We start from the raw sequence: 25,008 nt of genomic DNA, 5'->3' as shown, positions 1-25,008 counted from the left end.
AATATAGGCATATGGAATACATATTTTTTGAAATTGCAACATCTAAGGCAACTACATTCAATTTCAAATTATCATTCTATAATTTCATTTGCCCTGCTTGACAATTCCATTCACATTGACATGTCACTAAGTGAATACACAGGTTATTACTATTTCGCTTTAATAAACGATTAAAAGCAATAGCTCAAAATGTTATCAGCACCATTTTTGATTATTTTGTGTTTAAATAAATGAAAGATCCAATAAAGTTATCAGTGGTTTCCATTTTAGCTGAAAAAACCCAAAATGTGACAATATCCAAAAGAATCAGATTTTGCGATTTAAAAAAAGTTCCAAGAACAAACCCGATTTCAAATTATCACTTCCTTCTGGCAGAAGTGAAGGAAAGCTTTCTCTGCTCACTGACTTAATTTTTATCAGAACAAACTATCTTAACGGTCTGACAATCGATCTTCGGTTCTGACAGTCTTCCACCTGAGACATTGTTTCTCCTTCCGTAGATGCTGTCGGACCTGTTGACTGTTTCCAGAATTTTTTTTCCCTAGAGAATCCCCTCCATCGGTAGTACTTCTATTTTTTTACAAGACACAACGTTAGCAATTTTGTAGATTTAAATATTTAGTTAAATGGTTAGGAAATTTGTAAATGCGACGTTGAGTTTCTAGAACGATGAATCTTCTGACAGGTTAAACGTTGAACTCCCTATCGTTTTCATCAAAAATGATTCTGCACTGTCAAAAGTTTATTTATGTATCTTTCATAATAGAGGACATTCAAGCTTGCACACGGCAATGTCCGGTTGAAACACCCTGAAAGGGCAAATTAACTTTAATTTAGGGGGATTTGGTTGAGTCGGCGGGAGACATACCGTTTAAACAGAAATCCTATCGGCTGAATGACTGTTTTATTCTAAGCACAGCCCCATCCCTCTACTTTCCATATTGATGTTGCTAACTATCCATATTGGAACATTAACAGGCACCGCTGCGGCCTAATGGGGCCAATTGGGCCGCGGCCTGGTTAATGCTGCAAGTTGCTCACTCACTTTCTCACGAACTCTCGCCCCACCCGACAACATCTGGCAGCACCCACTAGCACCCCGATTACCTGGCCTAGCCGGCCCTGATAGAGCAATTGCCTAGGTCTAACTTCTTATGAGAATAGTCTCCACGCCGACCATCCAGCTCCGCTGACACGTTCCCTGGAGCCGCAGAAAACGCCGGGGAAGATGGCGCCCGGCACGCATGCGCAGGGCCCACTCTACCAGCTCACCCGCCGAGGCACGCAAACGTAGTGACGTTTCCTCAATTCGTACGCGAACCCCGAAGCCTTCCCCTTGCGCATGCGCCGGACAGGCGCGGTGGATGTCCGGCCCGGTAGCCGAAGCGGCAGTTTGTGACTCTCGGTTCGCACTTGCGCGTCCTTATCTAGCGGGAAGCACCTGTTGTCCGAGCCCTGCATTCGCGTCAGTCATTGAGCAGGACTCGGAGGCGTGATTTCATGTGGTGTACTCGTCACCCCAGTTGTTCCCGCTCCGTTGTGCCGTTCGGCACCGTTACCGCTGCCGCCTCCGGGTAAGCGTAAAGCTGTGTTCGCTGAACCCATGGTATCCGCCTCCCCCTTATCTTCAACGGGTTAACATCTGGCGGTACTCAGCAGGTCGGGCAGCATCCGTGGAAACGAATAGTCAGGACTTCGTGACGAAGGGTCTCGGCCTGAAACGTTGACTGCTCGTTTCCACCGATGCTGGGAGCCCAACCTGCTGAGTTCCTCCAGCGTGTTGTGCGTGTTACTTTGACCCCAGCATCTGCAGAGTATTCTGTGCTTTTAGGCAATTCTGTTTGCTAATTGTGTTTTTGTGTATCCATTCGTCTCCTGAGTATAGGCAATGAGGTTACAGTTGTGACAAGCATTAGGATTCAGTGTCAGGCTTATTATCACTGATATATGTCTGTATTTTGTTTTATAGCAGCAGTATAATGCAAGACATAAACGCAACCTTCATACAAACTCTTCTCCCTCCTGCCATCTGGCAAGAGGTACGAAGCATTCGGGCTCTCACAACCAGACTGTGCAACAGTTTCTTCCCCCAAGTCATCAGACTCCTCAATACCCAGAGTCTAGACGGGCATCTACATCATTTATTTTTATATTGAAATTTGTCCTCTACTTGTGCCTATTGTACTGCCCTGCACTGTTTTGTGCACTTTATGTAGTCCTATGTAGGATTAGTCTAGTGTAGTTTTTGTGGTGTTTTACATAGTCTCATGTAGCCTTGAGTTGTCTCACATAGTCTAGAGTAGTTTTGTATTGTTTCATGTAGCACAATGGTCTTGGAGGAATGTTGTTTTGTTTTTACTGTGTACTGTACCATCAGTTTATGGTCAAGATGATAATAAAAAGCGACTTGACTGAACATTACCTTAAGTTACAAAAGTAAATAAGTGGTGTAAAAAGATGGAAAACGTAGGTTTCATTGATCTTTCAGAAGTCTGATTGGGGGGGGGGGGTCAGTTCCTATAAGGTGTGGCTTTTCACTCTCCTGAACCAATACCCGAATGGTAGTAATGTGGAAAGGGCATGTCTTGGAAGTTGAGGGTCTTTAATGATGGATGCTGCCTTCTTGAGGCATCGCCTCTTGAAGATAGCCTCGTTGGTAGGGAGGGGGAGGGCTGTATCTTTGATGAAACTGGTGAGTCTTCATCACAGTTGTCTGTTTGGCTAAAGGTACTACTGTATACAATGATAGATCTAGACTGGACAAATATGTACACTACTGGAAATTACCACATGATTGTTAGTGATGATTAGCAACACTTGATTCTGGATAATACGCTTTGTGTTGAACTATGAAATGAAAAGTATAGCACAGCATTTTTTTTTAATAGTATCTTTCATACTATGTTTAAATGTCCAACATGTCTCTTCTACAGTCTTAATATGCTGGTAAACCCTACATCTGCAAGAAAATTGGGTAACCTATATCACACCTTGATTTCAAAATTGGTTTGATGTTATGAGTTCTTAAAGCAAACCTTTCACTTGTGTAATACCTTTCCCAATTTAGCTTACCTTAGGTGTGGAAAAAAGTACTTTTTAAAGCAATATAGCATTAGCCACATGGTATATAGCATGCTTTTCTCACTAGGCATGTGATAACAAAATACTCAAGGAACATAACAGCAGTCATAGACCACCCTGCCATTCAAACTGATCTATGCTGATCTCAATTGCTCTTCTGTGCCATATCCTCATAACCCTAAATTTATGAATCTTTCAAATACTTACTATCTGGACTTCACCACTTCCTGGTTGGAGAATTCCAGAGATTTAATACCCTCTGAGAAAAGAAATCTCGATGAACCTCAGTTAAATGACTAGTCTCTTATTTTGTAACTACGACCCCTTGTCCATGACCATCCCATTAATGAAAGCATCTAGCACCTACTCTCTTAAGCCTGCTTTGGAACTTGTATGTTTGAGTGAGATCACCTCTCATACTTCTGAACCCCAAGAAATACAGACTCAAACTGTCTGGGCTTTACTGATGGAACATCCTCTTCATCCTAAGGTTAGCCTAGCCCAGGGGTCAGCAACCTTTACCACTGAAAGAGCCACTTGGACCCGTTTCCCACAGAAAAGAAAACACTGGGAGCCGCAGAACCCGTTTGACATTTAAAATGAAATAACACTGCATACAACGTTTTGTTTTGCCTTTATGCTATGTATAAACAAAGTATAATGTGTTGCATTTATGAAATTGATGAACTCCTGCAGAGAAAACGAAATTACATTTCTGCATGCAACAAAAACATTTTGAACTCCGAAAAAAAGACGTTGGGTTGAAGGTTACTTTTAAGTAAAATACTCAACGTCTATTTGAGTCCTTCTTGTATTTATGAAAAACGCCAAACTTAAATTTGCCGCCAGCAGCAAACCAAAAATAACGTCAGCCAGCTGTCAACCTGAAAAATAAAAGGACTATTTCACTGAACAATGAAAACATATGAATATACGTAAAATAATAGGCAATTAAAATATTTATCATACTTGTTCAGGTTGACTCACACCTGACAATGCAGTCGTATTCAGTAGGGATGGATCGATGCTTAGGGGAATGACCGGGAAGGATAATGTGTTTTTTTCCTCTCTGAACTCACAGAAGCGTTTCCCAAACGATGTTTGCATTGTGATGATTGCAGAATGTAAATACCCCGAATTTATCATGTCGTGACCTTGTTTGAACTCTCTCAAATTGGGGAAGTGAGACAAAGTGCCTTTCTGTAGATCTCTGGCAAGCAACGTCAACTTGCGCTCGAATGCCAAAACATCCTCCAACATGTGCAGGGCTGTACGTCCTTACCCCTGAAGAGCTGTGTTCAGCGTGTTCAGGTGCGCTGTCATGTCTACCATGAAGTGTAGTTTTTCCAGCCACTCTGGCTGTTCCAGCTCAGGAAAGGTGAGCCCTTTGCTGCCCAGGAAAGTTTTCACTTCTTCCAGACACGCGACAAAGCGTTTCAGCACCTCCCCTCTGGACAGCCAGCGATGAAAACACGTTGTAGCAGTGTGCTACACGCAGTCAGTAAACTGCAGTCAAAGATAGCTTTATTCGAACTAAACAGCCTTGCTTTTAAGCCTCCCTCAACCCGCCCCCCATGGGCGCGGATGCTCCAAAAGACACGTACTCACAAACCCCCGTAGGCTATCTCCCTTAGCCTGAACGCTGGCTAATTGTGAGCCGGTTCGGATGTGTCAGGAAATGGGTCGCCACAACGTCTTATTTAGATTGTACAAGATCACCATAATCTTCAAATTTAGATTTACATTTCAAAAACTAACAAACTAACATAAAATACATTTTAATTAAATACTGACCATGTAGCGGTGTGCTACACGCAGCGCTAAAATTACGACACGGAGTCGGTAACTGCAGTCGAAGGAAAAAACTTTATTCGAAATCTTCAGCCTCACTTTTAAGCCTCCCTCAACCTGCCCCCCATGGCGCAGAGGCTCGCAAACCCCCGTAGGCTATCTAATTGTGAGTCGGTTCGGATGTGCCAGGAAAAGGGTCGCCACAACCAATTATTTCCCAAAGCAACAGGGAGCCGCAGCACAGACGTAAAAGAGACACATGTGGCTCCGGAGCCGCGGGTTGCCGACCCCCGGCCTAGCCCTTTGGACTGCCTCTAAGGCAACTATATCCTTTGTTTTTAGGTAACTGCCAATACTGCAGTTTTCCAGGTATGGCCTCACTACAACCTGCACAAGTGTAACAAAACCAAATAATTTAAAATTGCAACCAAATCTTGCATAAATATTCACTTGCCACAGGATTTTTTTAATGATGTGAAAGGAGTGAACTTGGTGGCAAAGGAATTTCATTGTTAAATTGGAAACAAATGTATAAATAACGTGCATTAGTCATACATGCAAAGGCAGTTTCATTGCATATTTACATTGTTAATGACTTACAATTACAGTCGGCCCTCCTTATCCGTGAGGGATTGGTTCTGGGATCCCTCGCAGACACCAAAAAATGCAGATGCTCAAGTCCCTTATTCAACCTGTCTTAATGCAGTGGACCTTAGGACCCAACGGAACCACAGACCTCATTTAACCTGACTCAATGCGATGGACATTAGGACCTGCGGTCGAGCTCTGAATCTGCAGTGTTTCTGTTCATGAAAGTAATCACGATCACAATTGAAAATAAAGTGGAAATAATAAAGCAATCAAAAGAGATGAAACGCCATCGGTCATTGAAAAAGCATTAGGCTACAGTCGGTCAACGATCAGAACAATTTTAAAGGATAAAGTGAGAAAGGCCCTGCCCCGATGAAAGCTACCATTATTACTAAGCAACACAGTGGTTTAATTATTGGGTTTTGGGTTTTTGATCCTCCACATCAACCAGACACAGATGGAGAGCGCGCTCGGAAGTGGTCTGTCACTGGATCGAACTTGGGAACTTCCCGAGCCCGGCACTGAAACATACATTCTTAAGTGTTTTATATGCATATATATACTATATACTAAGACAAACGTTTGACTGATGCTAAATAATACCAGATGTACCTGTTCAGACTTACATAGTAAGAGAACTCCCAATTTTTTTTTCGATCCTGATCCACGGTAACCTACGCACATCCTCCCACATACTTTAAATCATCTCTAGATTACTTATAATACAATGTAAATGCTATGTAAAATAGTTGTTATACTGCATTGTTTTAGGAATAATGACAAGAAAAAAAAGTCTATACATGCTCAAACAACAAATGCTGGAAGAGCACTTCCAGGTTTTCTTGATTTGCGGTTGGTTGAATTCGCGCATGCGGAGCTCAAGGATAAGGAGGGCCGACTGTATTTAGGCCTTTAAACAAGGCATACCGTTTAAATGTGCTTCAGAAGTGTGTTATCAAATGGCAGTTATGAACCAGTCACTTGTACTAGGACTAAAAACAAACAAAATAGAGAATCATATTTTGAGGGTATATGTGAGAGAGAAAGCTGGTAAATTAAGGGTGTGCGTAAGGCCAATACTGGAAGTGTGCAGAGCTCAGAGTTTTATGATTTGACATAATTAAAGAAAGATGGTGGTTTCATTTGTCCATTTTGATAAACAAACTGTAAACTTTGAAGCCTTGAGTTAATGGTGGTTAGTGAAATCGGGGCTGATATGTGAATGGGACGTGGTGCGAATTGGGCAAAATTTGTTTTGAATGAGTTTTCTACTTGCCTTTACTATTGAGTAACTGTCAACAGCGAGTAAAGCTGTCAATGGCACTTCTGTATATTTAAAATTAAATGTGGTTAAAGAGTGGTAGTGTTTGCACTTTGTTACAGAACTCTACTTTTTTGGAAAACAAGCTTTATATGAAATTTATATGAATTTGTATAGCTTGTAGTCTAAAGTGCTTTCTATTCAACTGCAGTTTTGTCTTGCATTGAACACACTAGTGTGAAACAATTTCAACTTTTGCATTAGAATTTTCTTTCTAATTGTCAATGCACAGGTCCAAGCATGTCATATTTTAAAGACAGTCTAGAGAAGGGTATAACTGAAGAATATTTTTTTCACTTTATGGGATTATGGTTATCAGTTACAAGGCCAATGTTTATTGCTCATTTCTAATTCTTGAAGGGGAAGACAATGAGTCACTCTCAGTGATAAAGATGAACCACTCCATTCCTATCAGTGAAGGCTAGAGTTTCTCAGAAATTATACCTGGTGACCTTTTATTCCCTCAAGTTGAGCTGATCCATGTTTGGAGGGGAGCCTTTAAATTGCAATGTTTTTAATGTCACATCATTTTGGAGGCAATTGCGGAGTTTGCTGAGTAACTGCTGAGAATTTGTAGTCTCAATGTGATGAATGTTTAGGGCAATGGTAAAAGTGCTGGTCAGGTGGGACGCTTTGCCTTGTATGGCTTCAAGCTGCCAGAGCATTGCATTTTGGGAGCTACACTTGTCCAGGCAAGTTGTGTGCATATGATGGAAAGGCTCTGGAGTGTCAGGTGGTGATTTACCTGGTGTACAGTACTCTTGCAGCCTTAGTTGCTGATCCAGTTGAGCTTCTTGTCAATGCAGATCTGAAGAATGTTCATGATTTTTCACCTCAATGGCCACCCTGTTGAATGTCATGGGTAGTTAGTTAACATCCCTCTTGTTAGACAAGGTTATTGCTGGATGTCTTGACCAATAAAATGTCCCCTTCCCCATCAGTTCACTGGAATTCACAAATGAACATCAGGACCTCATGGCTGGCAGTGAGTGGGATCCTCACTGTCAGGTCCTTCCTGTACAAATGACATTTTCATCCTTAATGCACGCTGCCTTTGGAATAGCTGTCGTGGAAAAGATGGTCACCCACTTCTTTGTAGACTCTGGATTTGCAAAGAGGGTGTGTGGACAGATACAAGTGTCCATGAAACCAGTTCATCTACAGCAACTGCATAATAGAAGACTGCTCTCTGGGTTGTTCCTAGGGACACACTAAGACAGACATCAAGGTCACCAAGTCAGTGAAAGAAGCCCCTCGATCTTGCAGCAGAGTATGACTTCTCTAAAGGAATGAATCAGACTGGCATTGTCCAGACTGCAGGAGTCTATTCTAAGGATGTACTGAAACATGGTGTACCAAAGCAGAGTCATCATATAGGCTCCTCCATTGCCACACCGCATTGAGACAGGTTGAATAAGGGACTTGAGCATCTGCATTTTTTGGTATCCACGAGGGGTTTCAGAACCAATCCCTCGCGGATAAGGAGGGCTGACTGTAATATGATACAAAGATGGCTATGTTAATGGGTTGTATCTTGCAACTTTAGGAAGTTATTAGTAAATATTTATTTTGATATCAACATTTAGTCTTAATAGTCATTTTCAGGACTCTTCATCTTGCATTCTTGATATTTATTGCTTATTATGATTTTTTTGTTCATTTGTTCTTGCACATTGCACTTGTCCTGTTGAGTATGGTCTTTGATTGATTCTATTATGGTTCTTGGATTTACTCAGTATGCCCACAAGGAGACAAATCTTATGGTGACATTACAGTATGTACCTTGATAATAAATTTACTTTGAATGGTGAAATTTTATTATATCCATAATTTTAGTATAATAAGTTATGATATGTCCATTTCTGTCTTAGTGTTAGACATCATGTGGTGATGTTATTGTGTTTTTTGGTAGATTGAAACCTCTGAAGAACCTTTCTTCAGAAATTATGCTGAAAAGAAGTTTTGTATGTTTGTTATTCACTTAAAGTTCACCTTCCTTAATTTATTGCTATTTCAAGTTCAGTTTTAAAATGTTAATTTAAAATTGACAACATTTACTTTAGGGTTGCTAAATGCAAATAAAGAGCACCTTATTATCAAATGATATGTACATGTGTATTGATGGTGACAAATATTCTGCAGCACAGATATATCTAACTGCCTGCCCTTGGTCCGTGCTGTTTCTTCTGATGTGGCCTCAGAGATAATCTTCCACTAAGAGCCCAGCTTTCATATGGCAGATTGCAGTATGGATCTGCCTCTAGTGAAATACTGGTTACTCCTTAGAAAGGCATTGGCAGCTAGTAAGGCTGTGCCCTCAGCTCTCAGCCTGTAACTTACAAACATTCAAAATCATCTGGGATCTTTTGAAAGAAAACCAGTTTTTAAAAAGTTAAAATTAGTTAAATAGTGAAAATGATGAAGACATGCATAATTTTCTTTAGCAGCCATTTCTTCACTTCATTTTCATGGAATAATTGCTCTAGTATGAGGCCATTTTCACAAGATGTTCACTGGGGCACTGCTGAGACAGTTGGCAGCCTGGAAAGGACAGATGGTACTGACTGAAGCCTGCTCTTGACTCAAGTACCCAGATGAGAAACTGATAGGTAGGGTAGTACAAGCTTTTGGGGAGGACATGCGACCTTTAGTGAAAATATCATTAGCACTTAAAACTACAACAGGTGCATTTCTTGTCCACATTGAATGTAAATGCGTTTTCTGAAACATTACTTTGTTTTTAACAACTACAACTGTAATCATATAATCTGTTGCAGATCAACAGTAGTTAGGAAGAATGACCACTCCAAGTAAGACACCCCCTGGAGATGACCCAAAGCAGCTGGAACGAACTGGTACAGTGCGAGAGATTGGTTCACAGGCTGTCTGGTCCTTGTCTTCGTGTAAACCAGGTAAGCCCTGAATATTGCTTGTGTAATCATTTGACTTTGCTTTAATTTCTTGCTCCTAATTGTACATAAAATAGAATGAAGTACTATATAATGTGGTATTCCATTCTATGAGATAGCCCCAAGTGTTCCAGTTATCAATAGGCAACACAGTTGAAAATGTGTAAGTAGTCAAGAATAACAAACTAAAACCTTAGTTTGAAACTGCAACTAGAATCCTGTTAACTTTGTTGTTCTGGAAATCTTTCTTTCCTCAAAAATGTTAAAAGATTCATCAAAAAATAAGAACAAATATGCACTACAGCACCATATTTGCATTTTAACAACTTTATCCATTCAAATCGAATGTGTCCTGATTTGGATGATAAATAGCAGGTTCTGCATCAAATATGAAAGTGTTGATAATTGCTAGCTTATTATACTGAAATTCACAGTATGAATGTCAGGGTATATATATGTGCCCAAGGGCATATATATTTTGCACTGTACTGTCTTTATCAAAGTGGAGCAGAGAGCGAGTTTATAAATATAGCAGGAGCAAAAGATGTTGGGAATGGTGAGGATCGGATGCCACAGGAGGAGTCTGGGACAGGTGGTAGAAAAGGAGTGTGGGGTGGGGGGGGGGGGGGAATGGTACAGGTGCAGACAAGCCCAGTCCTGAGTCATCAGGCAAGGTCATTTGATTCCAAGCAATTGGTCATTATAGTATATCTCTTTGGTGCTTCCCGCCTCTCTCCCCAGTACTGTTGCTACTCTCCCTAGGAGTGTGCATCCTGCAAAGATCACACAAAGACCATAAGGTGCAATACTGAAGGAGGTAAAAAAAGGACCCAAGAGCATCAACAAAAGACCTGCAGAACTCTCTAGAACTTGCTGAATTCTCTCCATGTGTCCACTATAAGAAAAACACTGAACAATGGAGTTCATGGAAGGACACCACAGAGGAAACCACTGGTCTCCCAAAAAAAAAATTGCTGCACGTCCCAAGTTTGCAAAAGGATGCCTGGATGTTCCACAAAGCTTTTGGGACAATGTTCTGTGGACGGATGAGACAAAAGTTGAATATTTTGGGAGAAATGCACATTGCTATGTTTGGAAGAAAAGGGGCACTGCACACCAACGCCAAGATCTCATCCCAGCTGTGAAGCAGGGTGGAAGGAGCATCATGGTTTTAGACTGCTTTGCATCCTCAGGGTCTGGACAGCTTACAATTGTGGAGGGAACAATGAATTCAAAATTGTATCAAGACATTTTACAGCTTTCACTTGAAGCTCTATAGAAGTTTGATGATGCAATAAGACAATGGTCTGAAACACGGAAGTAAATCAACAACTGATTGGGTTAAAAAGAAGAAAATTTGTGTTTTGGAATGGCCAGGACAGAGTCCAGACCTTAACCCAATTGAGATGCTGTGGGAAGACCTGAAGAGAGCTGTTTTATGCAAGGTATCCCTGAAATATTGATGAATTGACACAGTTTTGTATGAGAAATGGTCCAAAATTCCTCCTCGCCATTGTGCAAGTCTGATGAGCAGCTACTCGAAAGGTTTAGTAGAAGTTATTGCTGCTAAAGGAGTTACTAAATAGAAGGGTTCACATACTTTTTCCAGCCTGGGCTGTGAACAATTAAACAATATATTCAATAAAGGCATGGAAAGTACAATTGTGTTTTTCTATTATTGTGATTTAGATGATGATCAGACCACATTTTATGAGTAATTAATGCAGAAAACCAGGTAATTGCAAAGGGTTCAGAAAATTTTTCTTGCAACTGTATGTGTGCTTTATATTTTTGCACGGTATTGTAATTGGATGATAATGTTGAGACTCTATATTCAATTTGGATTAACACTGGATTTGACCCTAGTATGTGAAATTTAATTTTAAAAAATGCAGGTTGTAAATCCAGTATGATATACAGGTATCATAAACCTTGCACTATCAGATCAGATATTTGATATTGAGTATTTGTATTTTGTATTGGAATTGCTGAAATAAACTTCAGTTAACTCTCCAGCTAACTTTTCTATCAGGTTTTAATCATGTACAGCCCTTCGCTGCCTCCACCTTTCACTTCCCAACCCCTATCACTATCTCCGTCTGCTTATCACTCTTGCTCACCTGGATCCATCTATCACTTGCCGGGCATTTCTTCAGCCTTTCCCCTCACTTCTTTATACTAGTTACCTCCCTTCTATTTTTCAATCCAATGTAAGATCTTAACGCAAATTACTTTGTATTTATTTTCCTCCTGTCCTGTTGTGTTACTCGAGCAGTTTGCTTTTTGTTCTAACATCTTTGTTGATTCTCCCCCATTTCCACTGTTTTAGTGCTTTATGCAAATATGATTGGTCTAACATTTGTTCTGCCTGCATAAAAGATAATAATTTTTCTATATATTTGAACTCAGTTAAGTTCACAGGTCCCTCACTGACAAAACTCCTCATTTCAGGATGCCTCTGATCAAGGATTTGCTTGAGTTCTTTTTCTGGAGATGTTAGATCATGCTTGATTTATGTGGCCATTTTGACCTTTTGCTTCACTGCAGCTGTAAATGGGCAGCTGTTATACCAAGGAGAGCAGGTTATGAAAGCTTATGTTGTCAAAGGTCTTTCAGGCTCTTTCTGAATGTCTGTGCCGATAGGTTCTCCTATGAACTGCTGGCATAGGGTAAATACAATTTAGCTGGTTGGGCTTGGGTATCTTCAGGGTTGGAATTAAATCGTGCCAAAGATGTAATTTTACCTTCTTTAATCAATGGAAGCAGAGTTCAATTTGAAACTGTTGGATGCTAACAGGCAGGAGAGAGGAGGAGGAGCAGAGTGACATAATCAGAGTATAATATCCAATCAAAAAGTGTAGTTTGATTAAATATTTCCTGCAGATATTCTGCAGTCTTCTTTTGAACACTTTACATATTGTGTGTTTGCAAGGCAATATAATTTCTACCCTGTTTTTAAGTTGCCTTCACAATTTTGAAATTGACTTTAGTTCAAAATGCTTGAATGATTAAGCAGCTACTCATTAAATCTAGATTTGTTAAATAATGGGTTGTCTCAACACAATTTTGACTAAAATTGAATGTGAAATTCTATTTTTAACATACATAGTTCTGTTAGTGAATTCCTGTATCAATAACCTGTAATGCTGAAAATTTCATCTGGGTAAGTGCAAATATTCAAGATAAAGAACATAATTTAAGGTATTGCAGCTGAATCTAAAGTTTAAAGTTTAATTTTGTATTTATGAGCAATAATAATACTCATTTGACTCAACAATTAGGAATACAGTGAAATTTGATTGCTTTATTAGGATTTGGTGTGGATCAGTTACGTGATGATAACCTGGAAACATACTGGCAGTCAGATGGATCTCAGCCTCATCTTGTAAACATTCAATTCAGGTATGACAATACAGCAAAATATTGGTTCAGCTGATTAGAAATATTGATAATGCCTGTTCCAGTTGGCATAATGTACATTGCACCATTTCTTTTTTTTTCCTCTTCAATGTCATATTGTTTGCTTATAGCATCTTATAGCCACTGTATTGGCACTCAAGAAAATAAAAGCACGTTTCATTTTATGTTCCAACATTTGGCAGCATTTAACGAGATTTTTCTGAACTGGTTGGCGATGCTTCTAGAAGAGAGAGCCAATCCCTGAAATATATGAATGGCAGAGAGAATGATGGAACAAAAAAAAAGGCAGTGGATATTGGCAGCCTTGCTGCATGTCGGGTGAATAACATGAGTGAGAACTAAACTGAAGTAAGCAAGGTGACTGGTGAGGTTAAAGGAAAAACAGATGCGCAAAAGGAGAAAGTAAATTTGCAAATGATTCGCAGGTAGGTGAGGGGCAAAGAGTATGCTCTATACATAGAACTACAAAGTAAGAATAGTCTACGTTTTGGCATTCCTTTGGAATTACTCAAGGTTTATGGGTTCTGAGATGACTGATGAGACTTATGTGGGAGCCCAGACTCACCATACCAATTAAGCCAGAAATGTCTGATGGGATGGGTAGGTGGTGAGGTGTTCTCCCTCTTCCGCTTTTTATGCTAGCTTCTGTTGCAATGTTCTCAGTACCAATCCAACTTGCTGTCTCAGTCATAGGGCCAATGGGGATGGTGTACTTCTTTTGCCGAGAGACTCAGACTATATTCTTGAGCTTTTTCCTCCGTCCACCTGCCATTCATGACCAGTGTCAGAGTTAAGAGTAGAATATTTATGTACCTGTCTTTAATCAGATAAATTAGTACTATCAAAATCTGTTGGAAACTGGATGTAATATCTCAATTTTTACCCAATCTACAAATTATATTAAAAGGTTGGTTATGTTTTATGGCATATAAATCCAGAATAAATGCTTCCCAATTTGTGAGGGACATGGGAAATGGAAAATGCAAAAGATCTTGCCTTCATTCCAAAATATATGGACATGTCTCACAACTATGTGCTGGTTGTTTAATCTGTTAGTGATGCTTTGAGAAACATTCATCAGGAGAAAATCAAATTTAAGTAACTAATAAAAATTAAAGGAGAAGCAACACAGATCTGATAAAGGCAAACCATGCTGATTAATGTGATTCAATTTAGTAATGTGACAATAAAGGAGGCAAGTAAAAGGGTTTCAGTAATGTAACTTTTAAAGTGTCAAATCCCACCCAAAAGCTGGTTAGCAAAATACAAGGACAGGAAGTAGAGAGTCAGTGTCTTAATGGCAGAAAGTTATGAGTCACAAGACCATAAGATATAGGTGCAGAATTAGGCCATATTGCCCATCAAGTCTGCTCCTCCATTCAATCAAGGTTGATCCTTTTTTATCCCCTCCTCTGTCCCATTCTCTAGCCTTCTCTCCGAAACCTTTGGTGCCATATTTAAGCAAGAACCTACCAAGCTCTGCCTTAACTATACCCAACGACCTGGTCTCCACAGCTGCCTGTGGTAATAAGTTCCACAAGTTCACCACCCTCTGGCTAAAGAAATTTCCCCGCAACTGTTTTCAATGGACGCCCGTCTATCCTGAGGCTGTGTTCTCTTGTCCTAGACTCCCCCACCATGGGGAGGTCATTTTATATAACTGACAGAATAAGTAGTATCTTTGTTAACGTAGTTTCTTATAGAAACGTAGAAAATAGGTGCAGGAGAAGGCCATTCGGCCCTTCAAGCCTGCACCACCATTCAGTATGATATGGCTGATCATCCAACTCAGAACCCTGTACCTGCTTTCTCTCCATACCCCCTGATCCCTTTAGCCACAAGGGCCATATCCAACTTCCTCTTAAATTTTGCCAGTGAACTGGCCTCAACTGTTTCCTGTGGCAGAGAATTCCACAGATTCACCACTCTCTGAAGAAGTTTTTCCTCATCTCGGTCCTAAAAGGCTTCCCCTTTATCCTTAAACTGTGGCCCCTCGTTCTGGACTTCCCCAACATCGGAAACAGTCTTCCTGCATCTAGCCTGTCCAATCCCTTTAGAATTTTATACGTTTCAATAAGATCCCCCCCCTCAATCTTCTAAATTCCAGTGAGTATAAGCCTAGTAGATCCAGTCTTCCTTCATATGAAAGTCCTGCCATCCCAGGAATCAATCTGGTGAACCTTCTTTGTACTCCCTCTATGGCAAGAATGTCTTTCCTCAGATTAGGGGACCAAAACTGCACACAATATTTTAGGTGCGGTCTCACCAAGGGCTTGTACAACTGCAGTAGAACCTCCCTGCTCCTGTACTCAAATCCTTTTGCTATGAATGCCAACATACCATTTGCCTTTTTCACCACCTGCTGTACCTGCATGCCCGCCTTCAATGACTGGGGTGTACAATGACACCCAGGTTTCGTTGCACCTCCCCTTTTCCTAATTGGCCGCCATTCAGATAATAATCTGTTTTCCTGTTCTTGCAACCAAAGTGGATAACCTCACATTTATCCACATTAAATTGCATCTGCCATGAATTTGCCCACTCACCTAACCTATCCAAGTCACCCTGCATCCTCTTAGCATCCTCCTCACAGCTAACACCGCCGCCCAGCTTCATGTCATCCGCAAACTTGGAGATGCTGCATTTAATTCCCTCGTCTAAATCATTAATATATATTGTAAACAACTGGGGTCCCAGCACTGAGCCTTGCGGTACCCCACTAGTCACTGCCTGCCATTCTGAAAAGGTCCCGTTTACTCCCACTCTTTGCTTCCTGTCTGCCAACCAATTCTCTATCCATATCAATACCATACCCCCAATACAGTGTGCTTTAAGTTTGCACACTAATCTCCTATGTGGGACCTTGTCAAAAGCCTTTTGAAAATCTAAGTATACCACCTCCACTGGCTCTCCCCTATCCACTCTACTAGTTACATCTTCAAAAAATTCTATAAGATTCGTCAGACATGATTTTCCTTTCACAAATCCACGTATAAGGGTACAGGCTAATATTTCAAACATTGCAGCTAACACCTGCAAATTTGCAGTTTTGCTAAGTAATGAGGATTATAATAGAAGACAGCGGGAGGACACAATCTCGTACTTGACTAGTTCCTTGATACCATATTGAGTGAATTGCATTGCTTAAAGGTTGGATTCTTTAATGAAGATTGTTGGAAAGAGCTGAATTAAATTGTTCTCCATACTTCTGGATAAATATGGTTCCAAATATCTCAGCCTTTGGCACTTTTACCAGGCTTGGTCATGCAAGATGGAGATCATCTAATGGCCTCTTTAACTTGTTAACTAATAAATTAACTAAAGGTCATAAGAATGTACTTATAGTCTAGAATGTCAGTTGTGGAATCACTTAGCTCACACACTTGACTATGAACAAAATTTCACATGCTGGTTTTTCTGTTTAGCATGTGTATAGTCCTGTGCTACATGTTCACAAGATTGGTATCAAAGCTGGGTGCGGCTCTTGCCATGCTCTTCTTACCTTATTGAATGACTGTTGCTTCTATTTAGATAGCTATGATATATTAGGGCTATATTAGGCTATTGAGATTTATTTTTCCAGCCCACCGTATAGAACAGAGATTCCCAACTTGGGGTCCACAGCCCTCTTGGTTAATGGTAAAGGTCCATGACGTAAAAAAGGTTGGAAATCCCTGGTGTAGAAGTTCAATAGTGAAATTACAGTAAGCAGTGGTACATTTGTGTGATTTTTACATTTTAATATAATGCATCAGAGCTGATTTAATAAAAATGTTGTAGCTGCCCTTGATCAGTTTTTGACCTGTATGTATTTGATTATTGGTTACTGAGAATAAATTGTTCTCATAGACGAAAAACAACTGTGAAAACCTTGTGTATTTATGCTGACTACAAATCTGATGAAAGCTATACACCAAGCAAGGTCTCCGTCAGAGTGGGAAACAACTTTCATGATCTTAAAGAAATGCGGGTATGTTTACTATATTGCTGCTCATGATGTTGGCTTTGATATTTAAGTCCTTCTCATCTTTCAGGGCATTCCAGACTAATAATTTAGAAACAAATGTATTTTTTTGCCTGTATGGCCCTCATGTTTGTATACAAATGCAACTAGAACAAAGGTTGAGATTTTGCACGTAGCTGTGAGAATAGTAGAGCAGTGCTAGTGGGAGATTTAAATGTTCCTGCTGTCAGCTGAGCCACCCAGAATGCAAAGGGCTTGCATGGAGTGGAATTTGGGTAGTGCTTCAAAGACAGTTTCCTCATGAGGAACATACTCAGGAAGGAGCAATACAGCATCTCTTCTTAGAGAACAAGGTGGGCCAGGTAACTTAGGTGGAGGTTGGGGTGCACTTTGGGTCCAGTGACCACAATTCTGTTAGTTTTAAATCACATATGAAAAAAAGATAGAACAGGTCCGCTAGTAAAACTCTTGAACCAGAACAGGGCCAACTTTGAGGGCATTGGGCAGAATCTAACTGGAGTCGACTGGGTGACTTTATGTAAAGGCAAAGGAATAGTTGACAATTGGGAGGCTTTTGAAAGGGTCATATCAAGAGTGCAGAGGCAGCAGGTAGGGTGAAGGGCAGTTCAAGGAATCCTGATTGATACGAGATATTGAGGCATTGATAATGAAAAAGGAAGCATACATTGTTATTAGACAGCGGCATATGAATGAATCTCTCGATGAATATAAAATGTTTAAGAGCAAGCTTAAGAGGAAAATCAGGAGGGCAGAAAGAGGGTACGAGATGGACTTGGCAGGCAGGGTTACAGATAATCCAAGAGGTTCTTCAGTTAAGGTAACAGTAAAAGAGTGACTAGGCAGTGACCAAGTTTTCTTAAAGACCGCCAGGGCTGCAGAGATTGTGGAGATTTTTTTGTCTATTTCTTCACTATGTTTACAAAGGAAAATATCATTGATGCCAAAGTAGTATGAGGGTAATATACAGTTAGGTCCTGGAACATATGCATATTATGATGATGGAGGTATTTGCAGTTTTGAACTTTATTGAAGTCAGGTTTGACCAAATGTGTCCCCTGACCTTTTGGGAGGTCAGGGAAGAAATTGCAGAGGCCCTTGTAGAGATATTTGCTTCATTGTTAGCCTCTAGTAAAATCCCAAAAGGCTGGAGGGTAGCTAATGTTGTTCCATTGTTAAGAAGGTTAGTAAGGACAAGTCAAGAAGCTACAGCTTGTTGAACCAAACTTCAGTTGTAGCAGTTACTAAGGGTCAAGATCGACCATCACTTGGATGGTCAAAGTCTGATCAGCAATAGAAAGTGTGGTTTTGTGCACTGGAAAATATGTCTGTGAGATTTTCTGGAGTTTGTATTTTGAAGTGGTAACTAAGGGGATAGATAAAAGCAGGGCAATGGATGATGTTTATCTGGACTTCAGATGGACTTTGACATTCCACTCACTCACTACTCTCTCTGTGTTTTTTTAAAAAAAAATTACCCCTGACATCTCCTCTGTACCTACTTCCAAGCACCTTAAAACTGTGCCCTCTCATGCCAGCCATTTCAGCCCTGGGAAAAAAAGTCTCTGACTATCCACACTATCAATGCGTCTCATCATCTTATACACCTCTATCAGGTCACCTCTCATCCTCTGTTGGTCCAAGGAGAAAAGACTGAGTTCACTCAACCTATTCTCATAAGGCATGCTTCCTAAGCCAAGCAATATCCTTGTAAATCTCCTCTGCACCCTTTCTATGGTTTCCACCCTTGTGAGGTGACTGAAACTGAGCATAATACTCCGAGTGGGGTTTGACCAGGGTCCTATACAGCTGCAGCATTACCTCTCGACTCCTAAACTCAATCCCACGATTGATAACGCCAATGCACCATGTGCCTTCTTAACCACGAGTCAAACTGCACTTCAGCTTTGAGTGTCCTGTAGACTCAGATCCCAAGATCCCTCTGATCCTCCACACTGCCAAGAATCTTACCATTAATACTATATTCTGCCATCATATTTGACCTACCAAAATGAACCACTTCACACTTATCTGGGTTGAACTCCATTTGCCACTTCTCAGCCCAGTTTTGCATCCTGTCAATGTCCTGTTGCAACCTCTGACAGCCCTCTACCCTATCCACAACATCCCCAACCTTTGTGTCATCAGCAAATTTACTAACCCATCCCTCCACTTACTCATTCAGGTCATTTATAAAAATCATGAACAGCAATAGTGGTCCCAGAACAGATCCCTGAGGCACACCGCTGGTCACTGACCTTCCATGCAGAATATGACCCGTCTACAACCACGCTTTGCCTTCTGTGAGCAAGCCAATTCTGGTTCCACAAAGCAATGTCTCCTTGGATCCCATGCCTCCTTATTTTCTCAATAAGCCTTGCATGGTGTACCTTGTCAGATACCTTGCTGAAATCCATATACACTACATCTACTGCTCTACCTTCAATGCGTTTAGTCATATCCTCAAAAAGTTCAATCAGGCTCATAATGCACGACCTGCCTTTCACAAATCCATGCTGACTATTCCTAATCATATTATGCCTCTCCAAATGTTCATAAATCCTGCCTCTCAGGATCTTCTCCATCAACTTACCAACCATTGAAGTAAGACTCACTGGTCTATAATTTCCTGGACTATCTCTACTTCCTTTCTTGAATAATGGAACAACATCTGTAACCCTCCAATCCTCCAGAACCTTTCCCGTCCCCATTGATGATGCAAAGATCATAACCCTAGATGCTCAGCAATCTCCTCCCTGGCCTCTCACAGTAGCCTGGGGTACATCTTGTCCAGCCCTGGTAACCTATTGAACTTGATGCTTTCCAAAAGCGCCAGAACATCCTCTTTCTTAATATCTACATATTCAAACTTTTTGGTCCGCTATAAGTCATCCCTACAATCGCCAAGATCCTTTTTCATAGTGAATACTGAAGCAAAGTATTCATTAAGTACCTCTGCTGTCTCCTCCGGTTCAATACTCACTTTTCCACTGTCACACTTGATTGGTCCTATTCTCTTGTGTCTTATCCTCTCGCAGTTCACATACTTGTAGAATGCCTTGGGTTTTCCTTAATCTGGTCTGCCAAGCCCTTCTCATGGCCCCTTCTGACTCTCCTAATTTCTTTCTTAAGCTCCTTCCTGCTAGCCTTATATTCTTCTAGATTTCTATCATTGCCTAGTTTTTCGAACCTTTCGTAAGCTCTTCTTCTTGACGAGATTTACAACAGCCTTTGTACACTACAGTTCCTGTACCCTACCATCCTTTCCCTCTCTTATTGGGACGTATCTATGCAGAACTCCACTCAATTATCCCCTGAACATTTGCTACACTTTTCCATACATTTCCCCAAGAACATCAGTTCCCAATTTATGTTTCCAAGTTCCTGCCTGATAGCCTCATATTTCCCTTCAGTCCAATTAAACACTTTCCTAACCTGTCTGTTCCTATCCCTCTCCAATGCTATGATAAAGGAGATAGAATTGTGATCACTATCTCCAAGATACTCTCCCATTGAGAGACCTGACACGTGACCATGTTCATTTCCCAATACCAGATCAAGTACAGTCTCTCCTCTTGTAGGCTTGTCTACATATTGTGTCAAGAAACCTTCCTGAACACACCTTACAAACTCCACCCTATCTAAATGCCTTGCTCTAGGGAGATGCATATCAATATTTGGGAAATTAAAATCTCCCACCATGATAACCCTGTTACTATTACACTTTTCCAGAATCTGTCTCCCTATCTGCTCCTCGATATCCCTGTTTCTATTGGGTGGTCTATATAAAATACCCAGTAGAGTTATTGACCCCTTCCTGTTCCTAACTTCCACCCGCAGAGACTCCGTAGACAATCCCTCCATATCTTCCTTCATTTCTGCAGCTGTGACACTATCTCTGATCAACAGTGCCATGCCCCACCTGTTTTGCCTCCCTCCTTGTCCTTTCTGAAACATCTAAAGCCTGGTACTCGAAGTAACCATTCCTGTCCTGAGCCATCCAAGTCTCCGTAATGGCCACAACATCATCTCCAAGTACTAATCCAAGCTCTAAGCTCATCCGCTTTGTTCATAATACTCCTTGCATTAAAATAGACACACATCAAACCATCTGCGTGTGTCCCTTCTCTATCACCTGCTTATCCTCCCTCTCGCACTGTCTCCAAGTTTTCTCTTATTTGTGAGCCAGCTGCCTCTTCCTCCGTCTCTTCAGTTTGGTTCCTACCCCCGCTCCAGCAATCCTAGTTTTAACTCTCCGCAATAGCCTTAGCAAACCTCCCTGCCAGGATATTGGTCCCCCTGGGATTCAAGTGCAACCGTTTTTCTTTACAGGTCACTCCTGCCCCAAAAGAGGTCCCAATGATCCAGAAATCTGAATCCCTGCCCCCTGCTCCAATCCCTCAGCCACACATTTATCCTCTGCCTCACTATATTCCTATACTCACTGTCATATAGAGAAATCATCACAAGAAAATAATTTAAAGAAAATTCTTGATTTCAAATGCAGTAATTTAAAATATTGCCATTAACTCAGTATTGCAGATTCCATCCTGAGTTCAATTACATGTTTATGTTCATCGTGTGATCCCTTTAATAAAATAGTTGCTTTGAAATTTTTAATTTTTTTGACAAAAATTAGCTTTCTATTCCTAGTTAGCAGATGATCAAATAACTTCAGAAGGAATCTGGTAGAATGCTGCCAAGGAAGTTCTTACAATTGTGTCATTTCTGTTTTTTGTATATTTGTTCCATGTTTTGTACATCAAACAGATGCCCCATTTGATTTTTCTTGTTTGTTCAGATAGCGACTACAGGTTGAGTACCTCTGATCCAAAATTCTGAAATCCAAATTTTTTTGAGTGCTGAAGTGGCATCACAAATGGAAAATTCCTTAAGTACTAGGAAGGTTTCAGGCGATGTGCAGATCTCAGTGCACCACAGAGAGTTTTGATAAGTGACCTCACATACGTAATGAACAGAAGTTAATGAAAAATAGAACAATGAAAATCTCAATTAGTGGATTTGTTGATGTTGGAGTGAGCATTTTGCTGGTCATGAAACAAGCAAAGATCTACCATGATAATCTGAAAACTGAAGGTATTTCTAAATATTCAACAGGCTGGTTGCAGAAATTTAAAAAAAATGCATGGCATTAAATTTTTAAAGATTTATGGTGATAAGAGTGTCGGCTGACCAGGAAGCAGAGAGAAATTCATTGAGTTTGCCAAGATTAACACTGAAGAAAATCTAACGCACTGAATGACTGCATCAATACATACTGTTTGAGTGATGAACAGGTGTAAGACAAAGATAGCTTATCGGTGGCACATAAATTCAGAGTTGGAAATCATAGTGATCCCGAACTATCACATTATATACTCCAAAATTCAAAACACTTCCAGCCCAGCTATTTTGGATAAGAGGTACTTAGCCTGTATCATCAAAATGCACATTCACTGATACTTGTGTTAAGGCTGCTTGTGGAGTGTACTTGGCAAAGTATGTGTAAAGCTGGACCTTTAACTGCTCTGATTCAGCTCTGGTCTTTAGATCACCTACCATTGCAGTGTTATATCCACCCAGAAGAGCGGTTACTTTCTGCCTAAGCTTACTAGTGGTTGTGATGAAACTACTGAAAATGGGCCTCACATTTGCCAATGAAATGGCAAAGAAAATTATGAATGTGCAAGTGGCTGCAATTGGATAAGTACAAGGATTGAGGGTTGTGAGGTTGGATGAGGTTTGGGGATGAAATCTGCAAGGCTTTGAATAAATTGAGAATTTGGAATGTTATCACAGGTTATAAAGACAAAGCTTTTTAAAATGAACCATGTAAAAATTGTTGGATCCTATCATTTGACATGATGATTAATTGTGGTTTTTTTAGTCAGAAAAAACTAAGAAATAACGAGATTTTTAAAGACGGTATAACATGTTAGTAATGTAAAGCTGCATTTTATAAACTATTAGAGTTGACAAAGGTAAGAATCCATGAAAAACTTAACAGTGCGTGGAAATCATTCAGCCCATTAAGTCTGTGACAGTTGTATGCATTAGTAATTGGCTTGTTGCATTCTCCTGTGCCTTCCTATAGCCATGCAGTTTTCCCCCTTTATCCAGTTCCTGTTTGAACACCATGATTGATGTGTCTCTGCTTTATTTCATATTAGTTTTGATTCATTTGTTAATCCTCTTCATCTCATCTACTTAACATTCATGATTCCTCACTTTGTGACTTCTTAAAAATCAGCCTTTTCCCTCTCATGGCAGAGAGACTTCCCAGGTAGGTAAGCTAAAGCAAGAGCAGATGTGGCAAACGTTATGGAAGTTGAATTATAGTCTTTTTGCAGTGGCAGAAAATAAATCAAAGAACTGTGTCCAGACTCAGACAGGATACCCAGAAAAAAACAGGTTAAGACTGTGGTCAAAGCACAGGATTGGAAATGGTGATAAATCTATTAAATTTCTTGGTTTCAGTCCTTGAAATCTTTGAAATTATGGCATGTTCATAAATGTATGTTACCTAAAAGCAACTTTTTAGCACAAGTCACAGTGGAGGGAGCAGAGCAGGGTAGTGTCAAGGAATATATAGATAATGGCACTTTCTCATTACCTAATATTACTTGGGGAACTCTTGCAGACGCTGAGAAACGGGAAAAGCAGAGCTCAATGAAGTTAACGCGTGAGAAAAGACACAGAAGCTATTCCTGTAGTTAAAATATTCTTTATTAGGTTGTACAATTGTGGTATCACCTATGTTTTGTGTTTCACTGTATATAAAATTAATAATTTATCGAATTGAAAGTGTCCTTTAATTAATTTAAATCTAGTGTATATCCACCAGGTGTCACTGTACTACAGAAATTCTTTTGCTTAAATTAGACAATATATAAAATCTGAATTCATACTAATCTGAGGTTTACTTTGTAATGTTCTTTCTCGTGGGAAGATGGTCATACAGGTTCCCCCCGCTATTCAAAGGTAGAATGTTCCTTTGAAATGGTTCGTAAGCCGGAATGTCGTAAAATGAGGAAGCAATTACCATTTATTTATGTTGGAAAAATTTGTGAGCATTCGCAGACCTAAAAAATAACCTACCAAATCATGCCAAATAACAATAAAACCTAAAATAACAGTAACATATAGTAAAAGCAGGAATCATCTGATAAATGCACAGCCTATATAAAGGAGGAATACTTTTCTGCAATTATTGCAGTACTGTCAACAACAGTGAAAATCTCATGCGAGCGCGCTCGGCAGAAAGACTCTGTGTAAGCGCTCTCAGCAGAAGCACTCTTTCCAGTAACCTTGAAGCTATGAAGCTGCCAAATCATACCAAATAACACATAAAAATACACAGCCTGTATAAAGTAGAAATAATGTACGTCCAGTGTAGTTTAACTTACTGGAATTGGGAAGACAGTGAGCACACTGATGATGGTGTGTTAGGCTGAGTTGTCGGAGGTTGGGGTAGTGGGAGGTAGAGGAGACTGGGGTGTCATCTCATCGTCGTCTGTTTCCATCAGGGCAGGCAGGTCACCTTCTTCTGTGTCTGCCTGCCTCGATATCGAAGGTCGAGGTTCGTCGTCTGCTGTGGCTTGAAAAATGACAGTTTCCTGACTGCTTAGCCTCGCGCATTTTTCCATCATACAGTTCTTTGTAAGCACTCAAGCCATCCTGCAAATATGTCCTAAACCTACGTACCCTTTCAAAATTAAAGTCATACTTTTCTGCAAACATTGCAGCGTTGTCAATCGCAGTGAAAATCTCACGCAATTGCTTCACGTTCAGTTCCTGGACAACTTCATTTTCGGGCCATTCGCTACTGCGTTTGGTTTCAATTGTTATATTTTCCTCTTCATCAGCTCTTCATCTGTCATTTCTTGGTCATGGGATGCCAAAACCTCTTCAAC

The 25,008-nt window shown here is 40.3% G+C and overlaps 3 protein-coding genes across 3 annotated transcripts in view; 2 read left to right on the top strand and 1 right to left on the bottom strand.

The window, feature by feature from the left end:
• abce1 (ATP-binding cassette, sub-family E (OABP), member 1) overlaps window positions 1–1,264 on the bottom strand; it is a 40,202-nt gene extending 38,938 nt beyond the window's left edge. Inside the window, exon 1 of the mRNA XM_059964987.1 lies at window positions 1,108–1,264. The gene's annotated coding sequence lies outside the window, so the exon portion shown is untranslated. The remainder of the gene's footprint in view (window positions 1–1,107) is intronic.
• The window catches only part of otud4 (OTU deubiquitinase 4), a 130,090-nt gene extending 120,463 nt beyond the window's left edge, over window positions 1–9,627 (top strand). Inside the window, exon 19 of the mRNA XM_059964985.1 lies at window positions 9,562–9,627. The gene's annotated coding sequence lies outside the window, so the exon portion shown is untranslated. The remainder of the gene's footprint in view (window positions 1–9,561) is intronic.
• Window positions 9,563–25,008, top strand: part of anapc10 (anaphase promoting complex subunit 10) — a 29,887-nt gene continuing 14,441 nt past the window's right edge. The window contains exons 1-3 of the mRNA XM_059964988.1: window positions 9,563–9,696; window positions 13,005–13,095; window positions 16,963–17,083. Of these exons, the coding sequence (XP_059820971.1) occupies window positions 9,582–9,696; window positions 13,005–13,095; window positions 16,963–17,083 (327 nt within the window). The 5' untranslated portion in view covers window positions 9,563–9,581. The remainder of the gene's footprint in view (window positions 9,697–13,004; window positions 13,096–16,962; window positions 17,084–25,008) is intronic.

The sequence above is a fragment of the Hypanus sabinus genome, chromosome 3 (assembly GCF_030144855.1).
Source record: "Hypanus sabinus isolate sHypSab1 chromosome 3, sHypSab1.hap1, whole genome shotgun sequence".
In the NCBI taxonomy this organism is placed as follows: Eukaryota; Metazoa; Chordata; class Chondrichthyes; order Myliobatiformes; family Dasyatidae; genus Hypanus; species Hypanus sabinus.
This window is presented reverse-complemented; position numbering and strand designations above follow the sequence as displayed.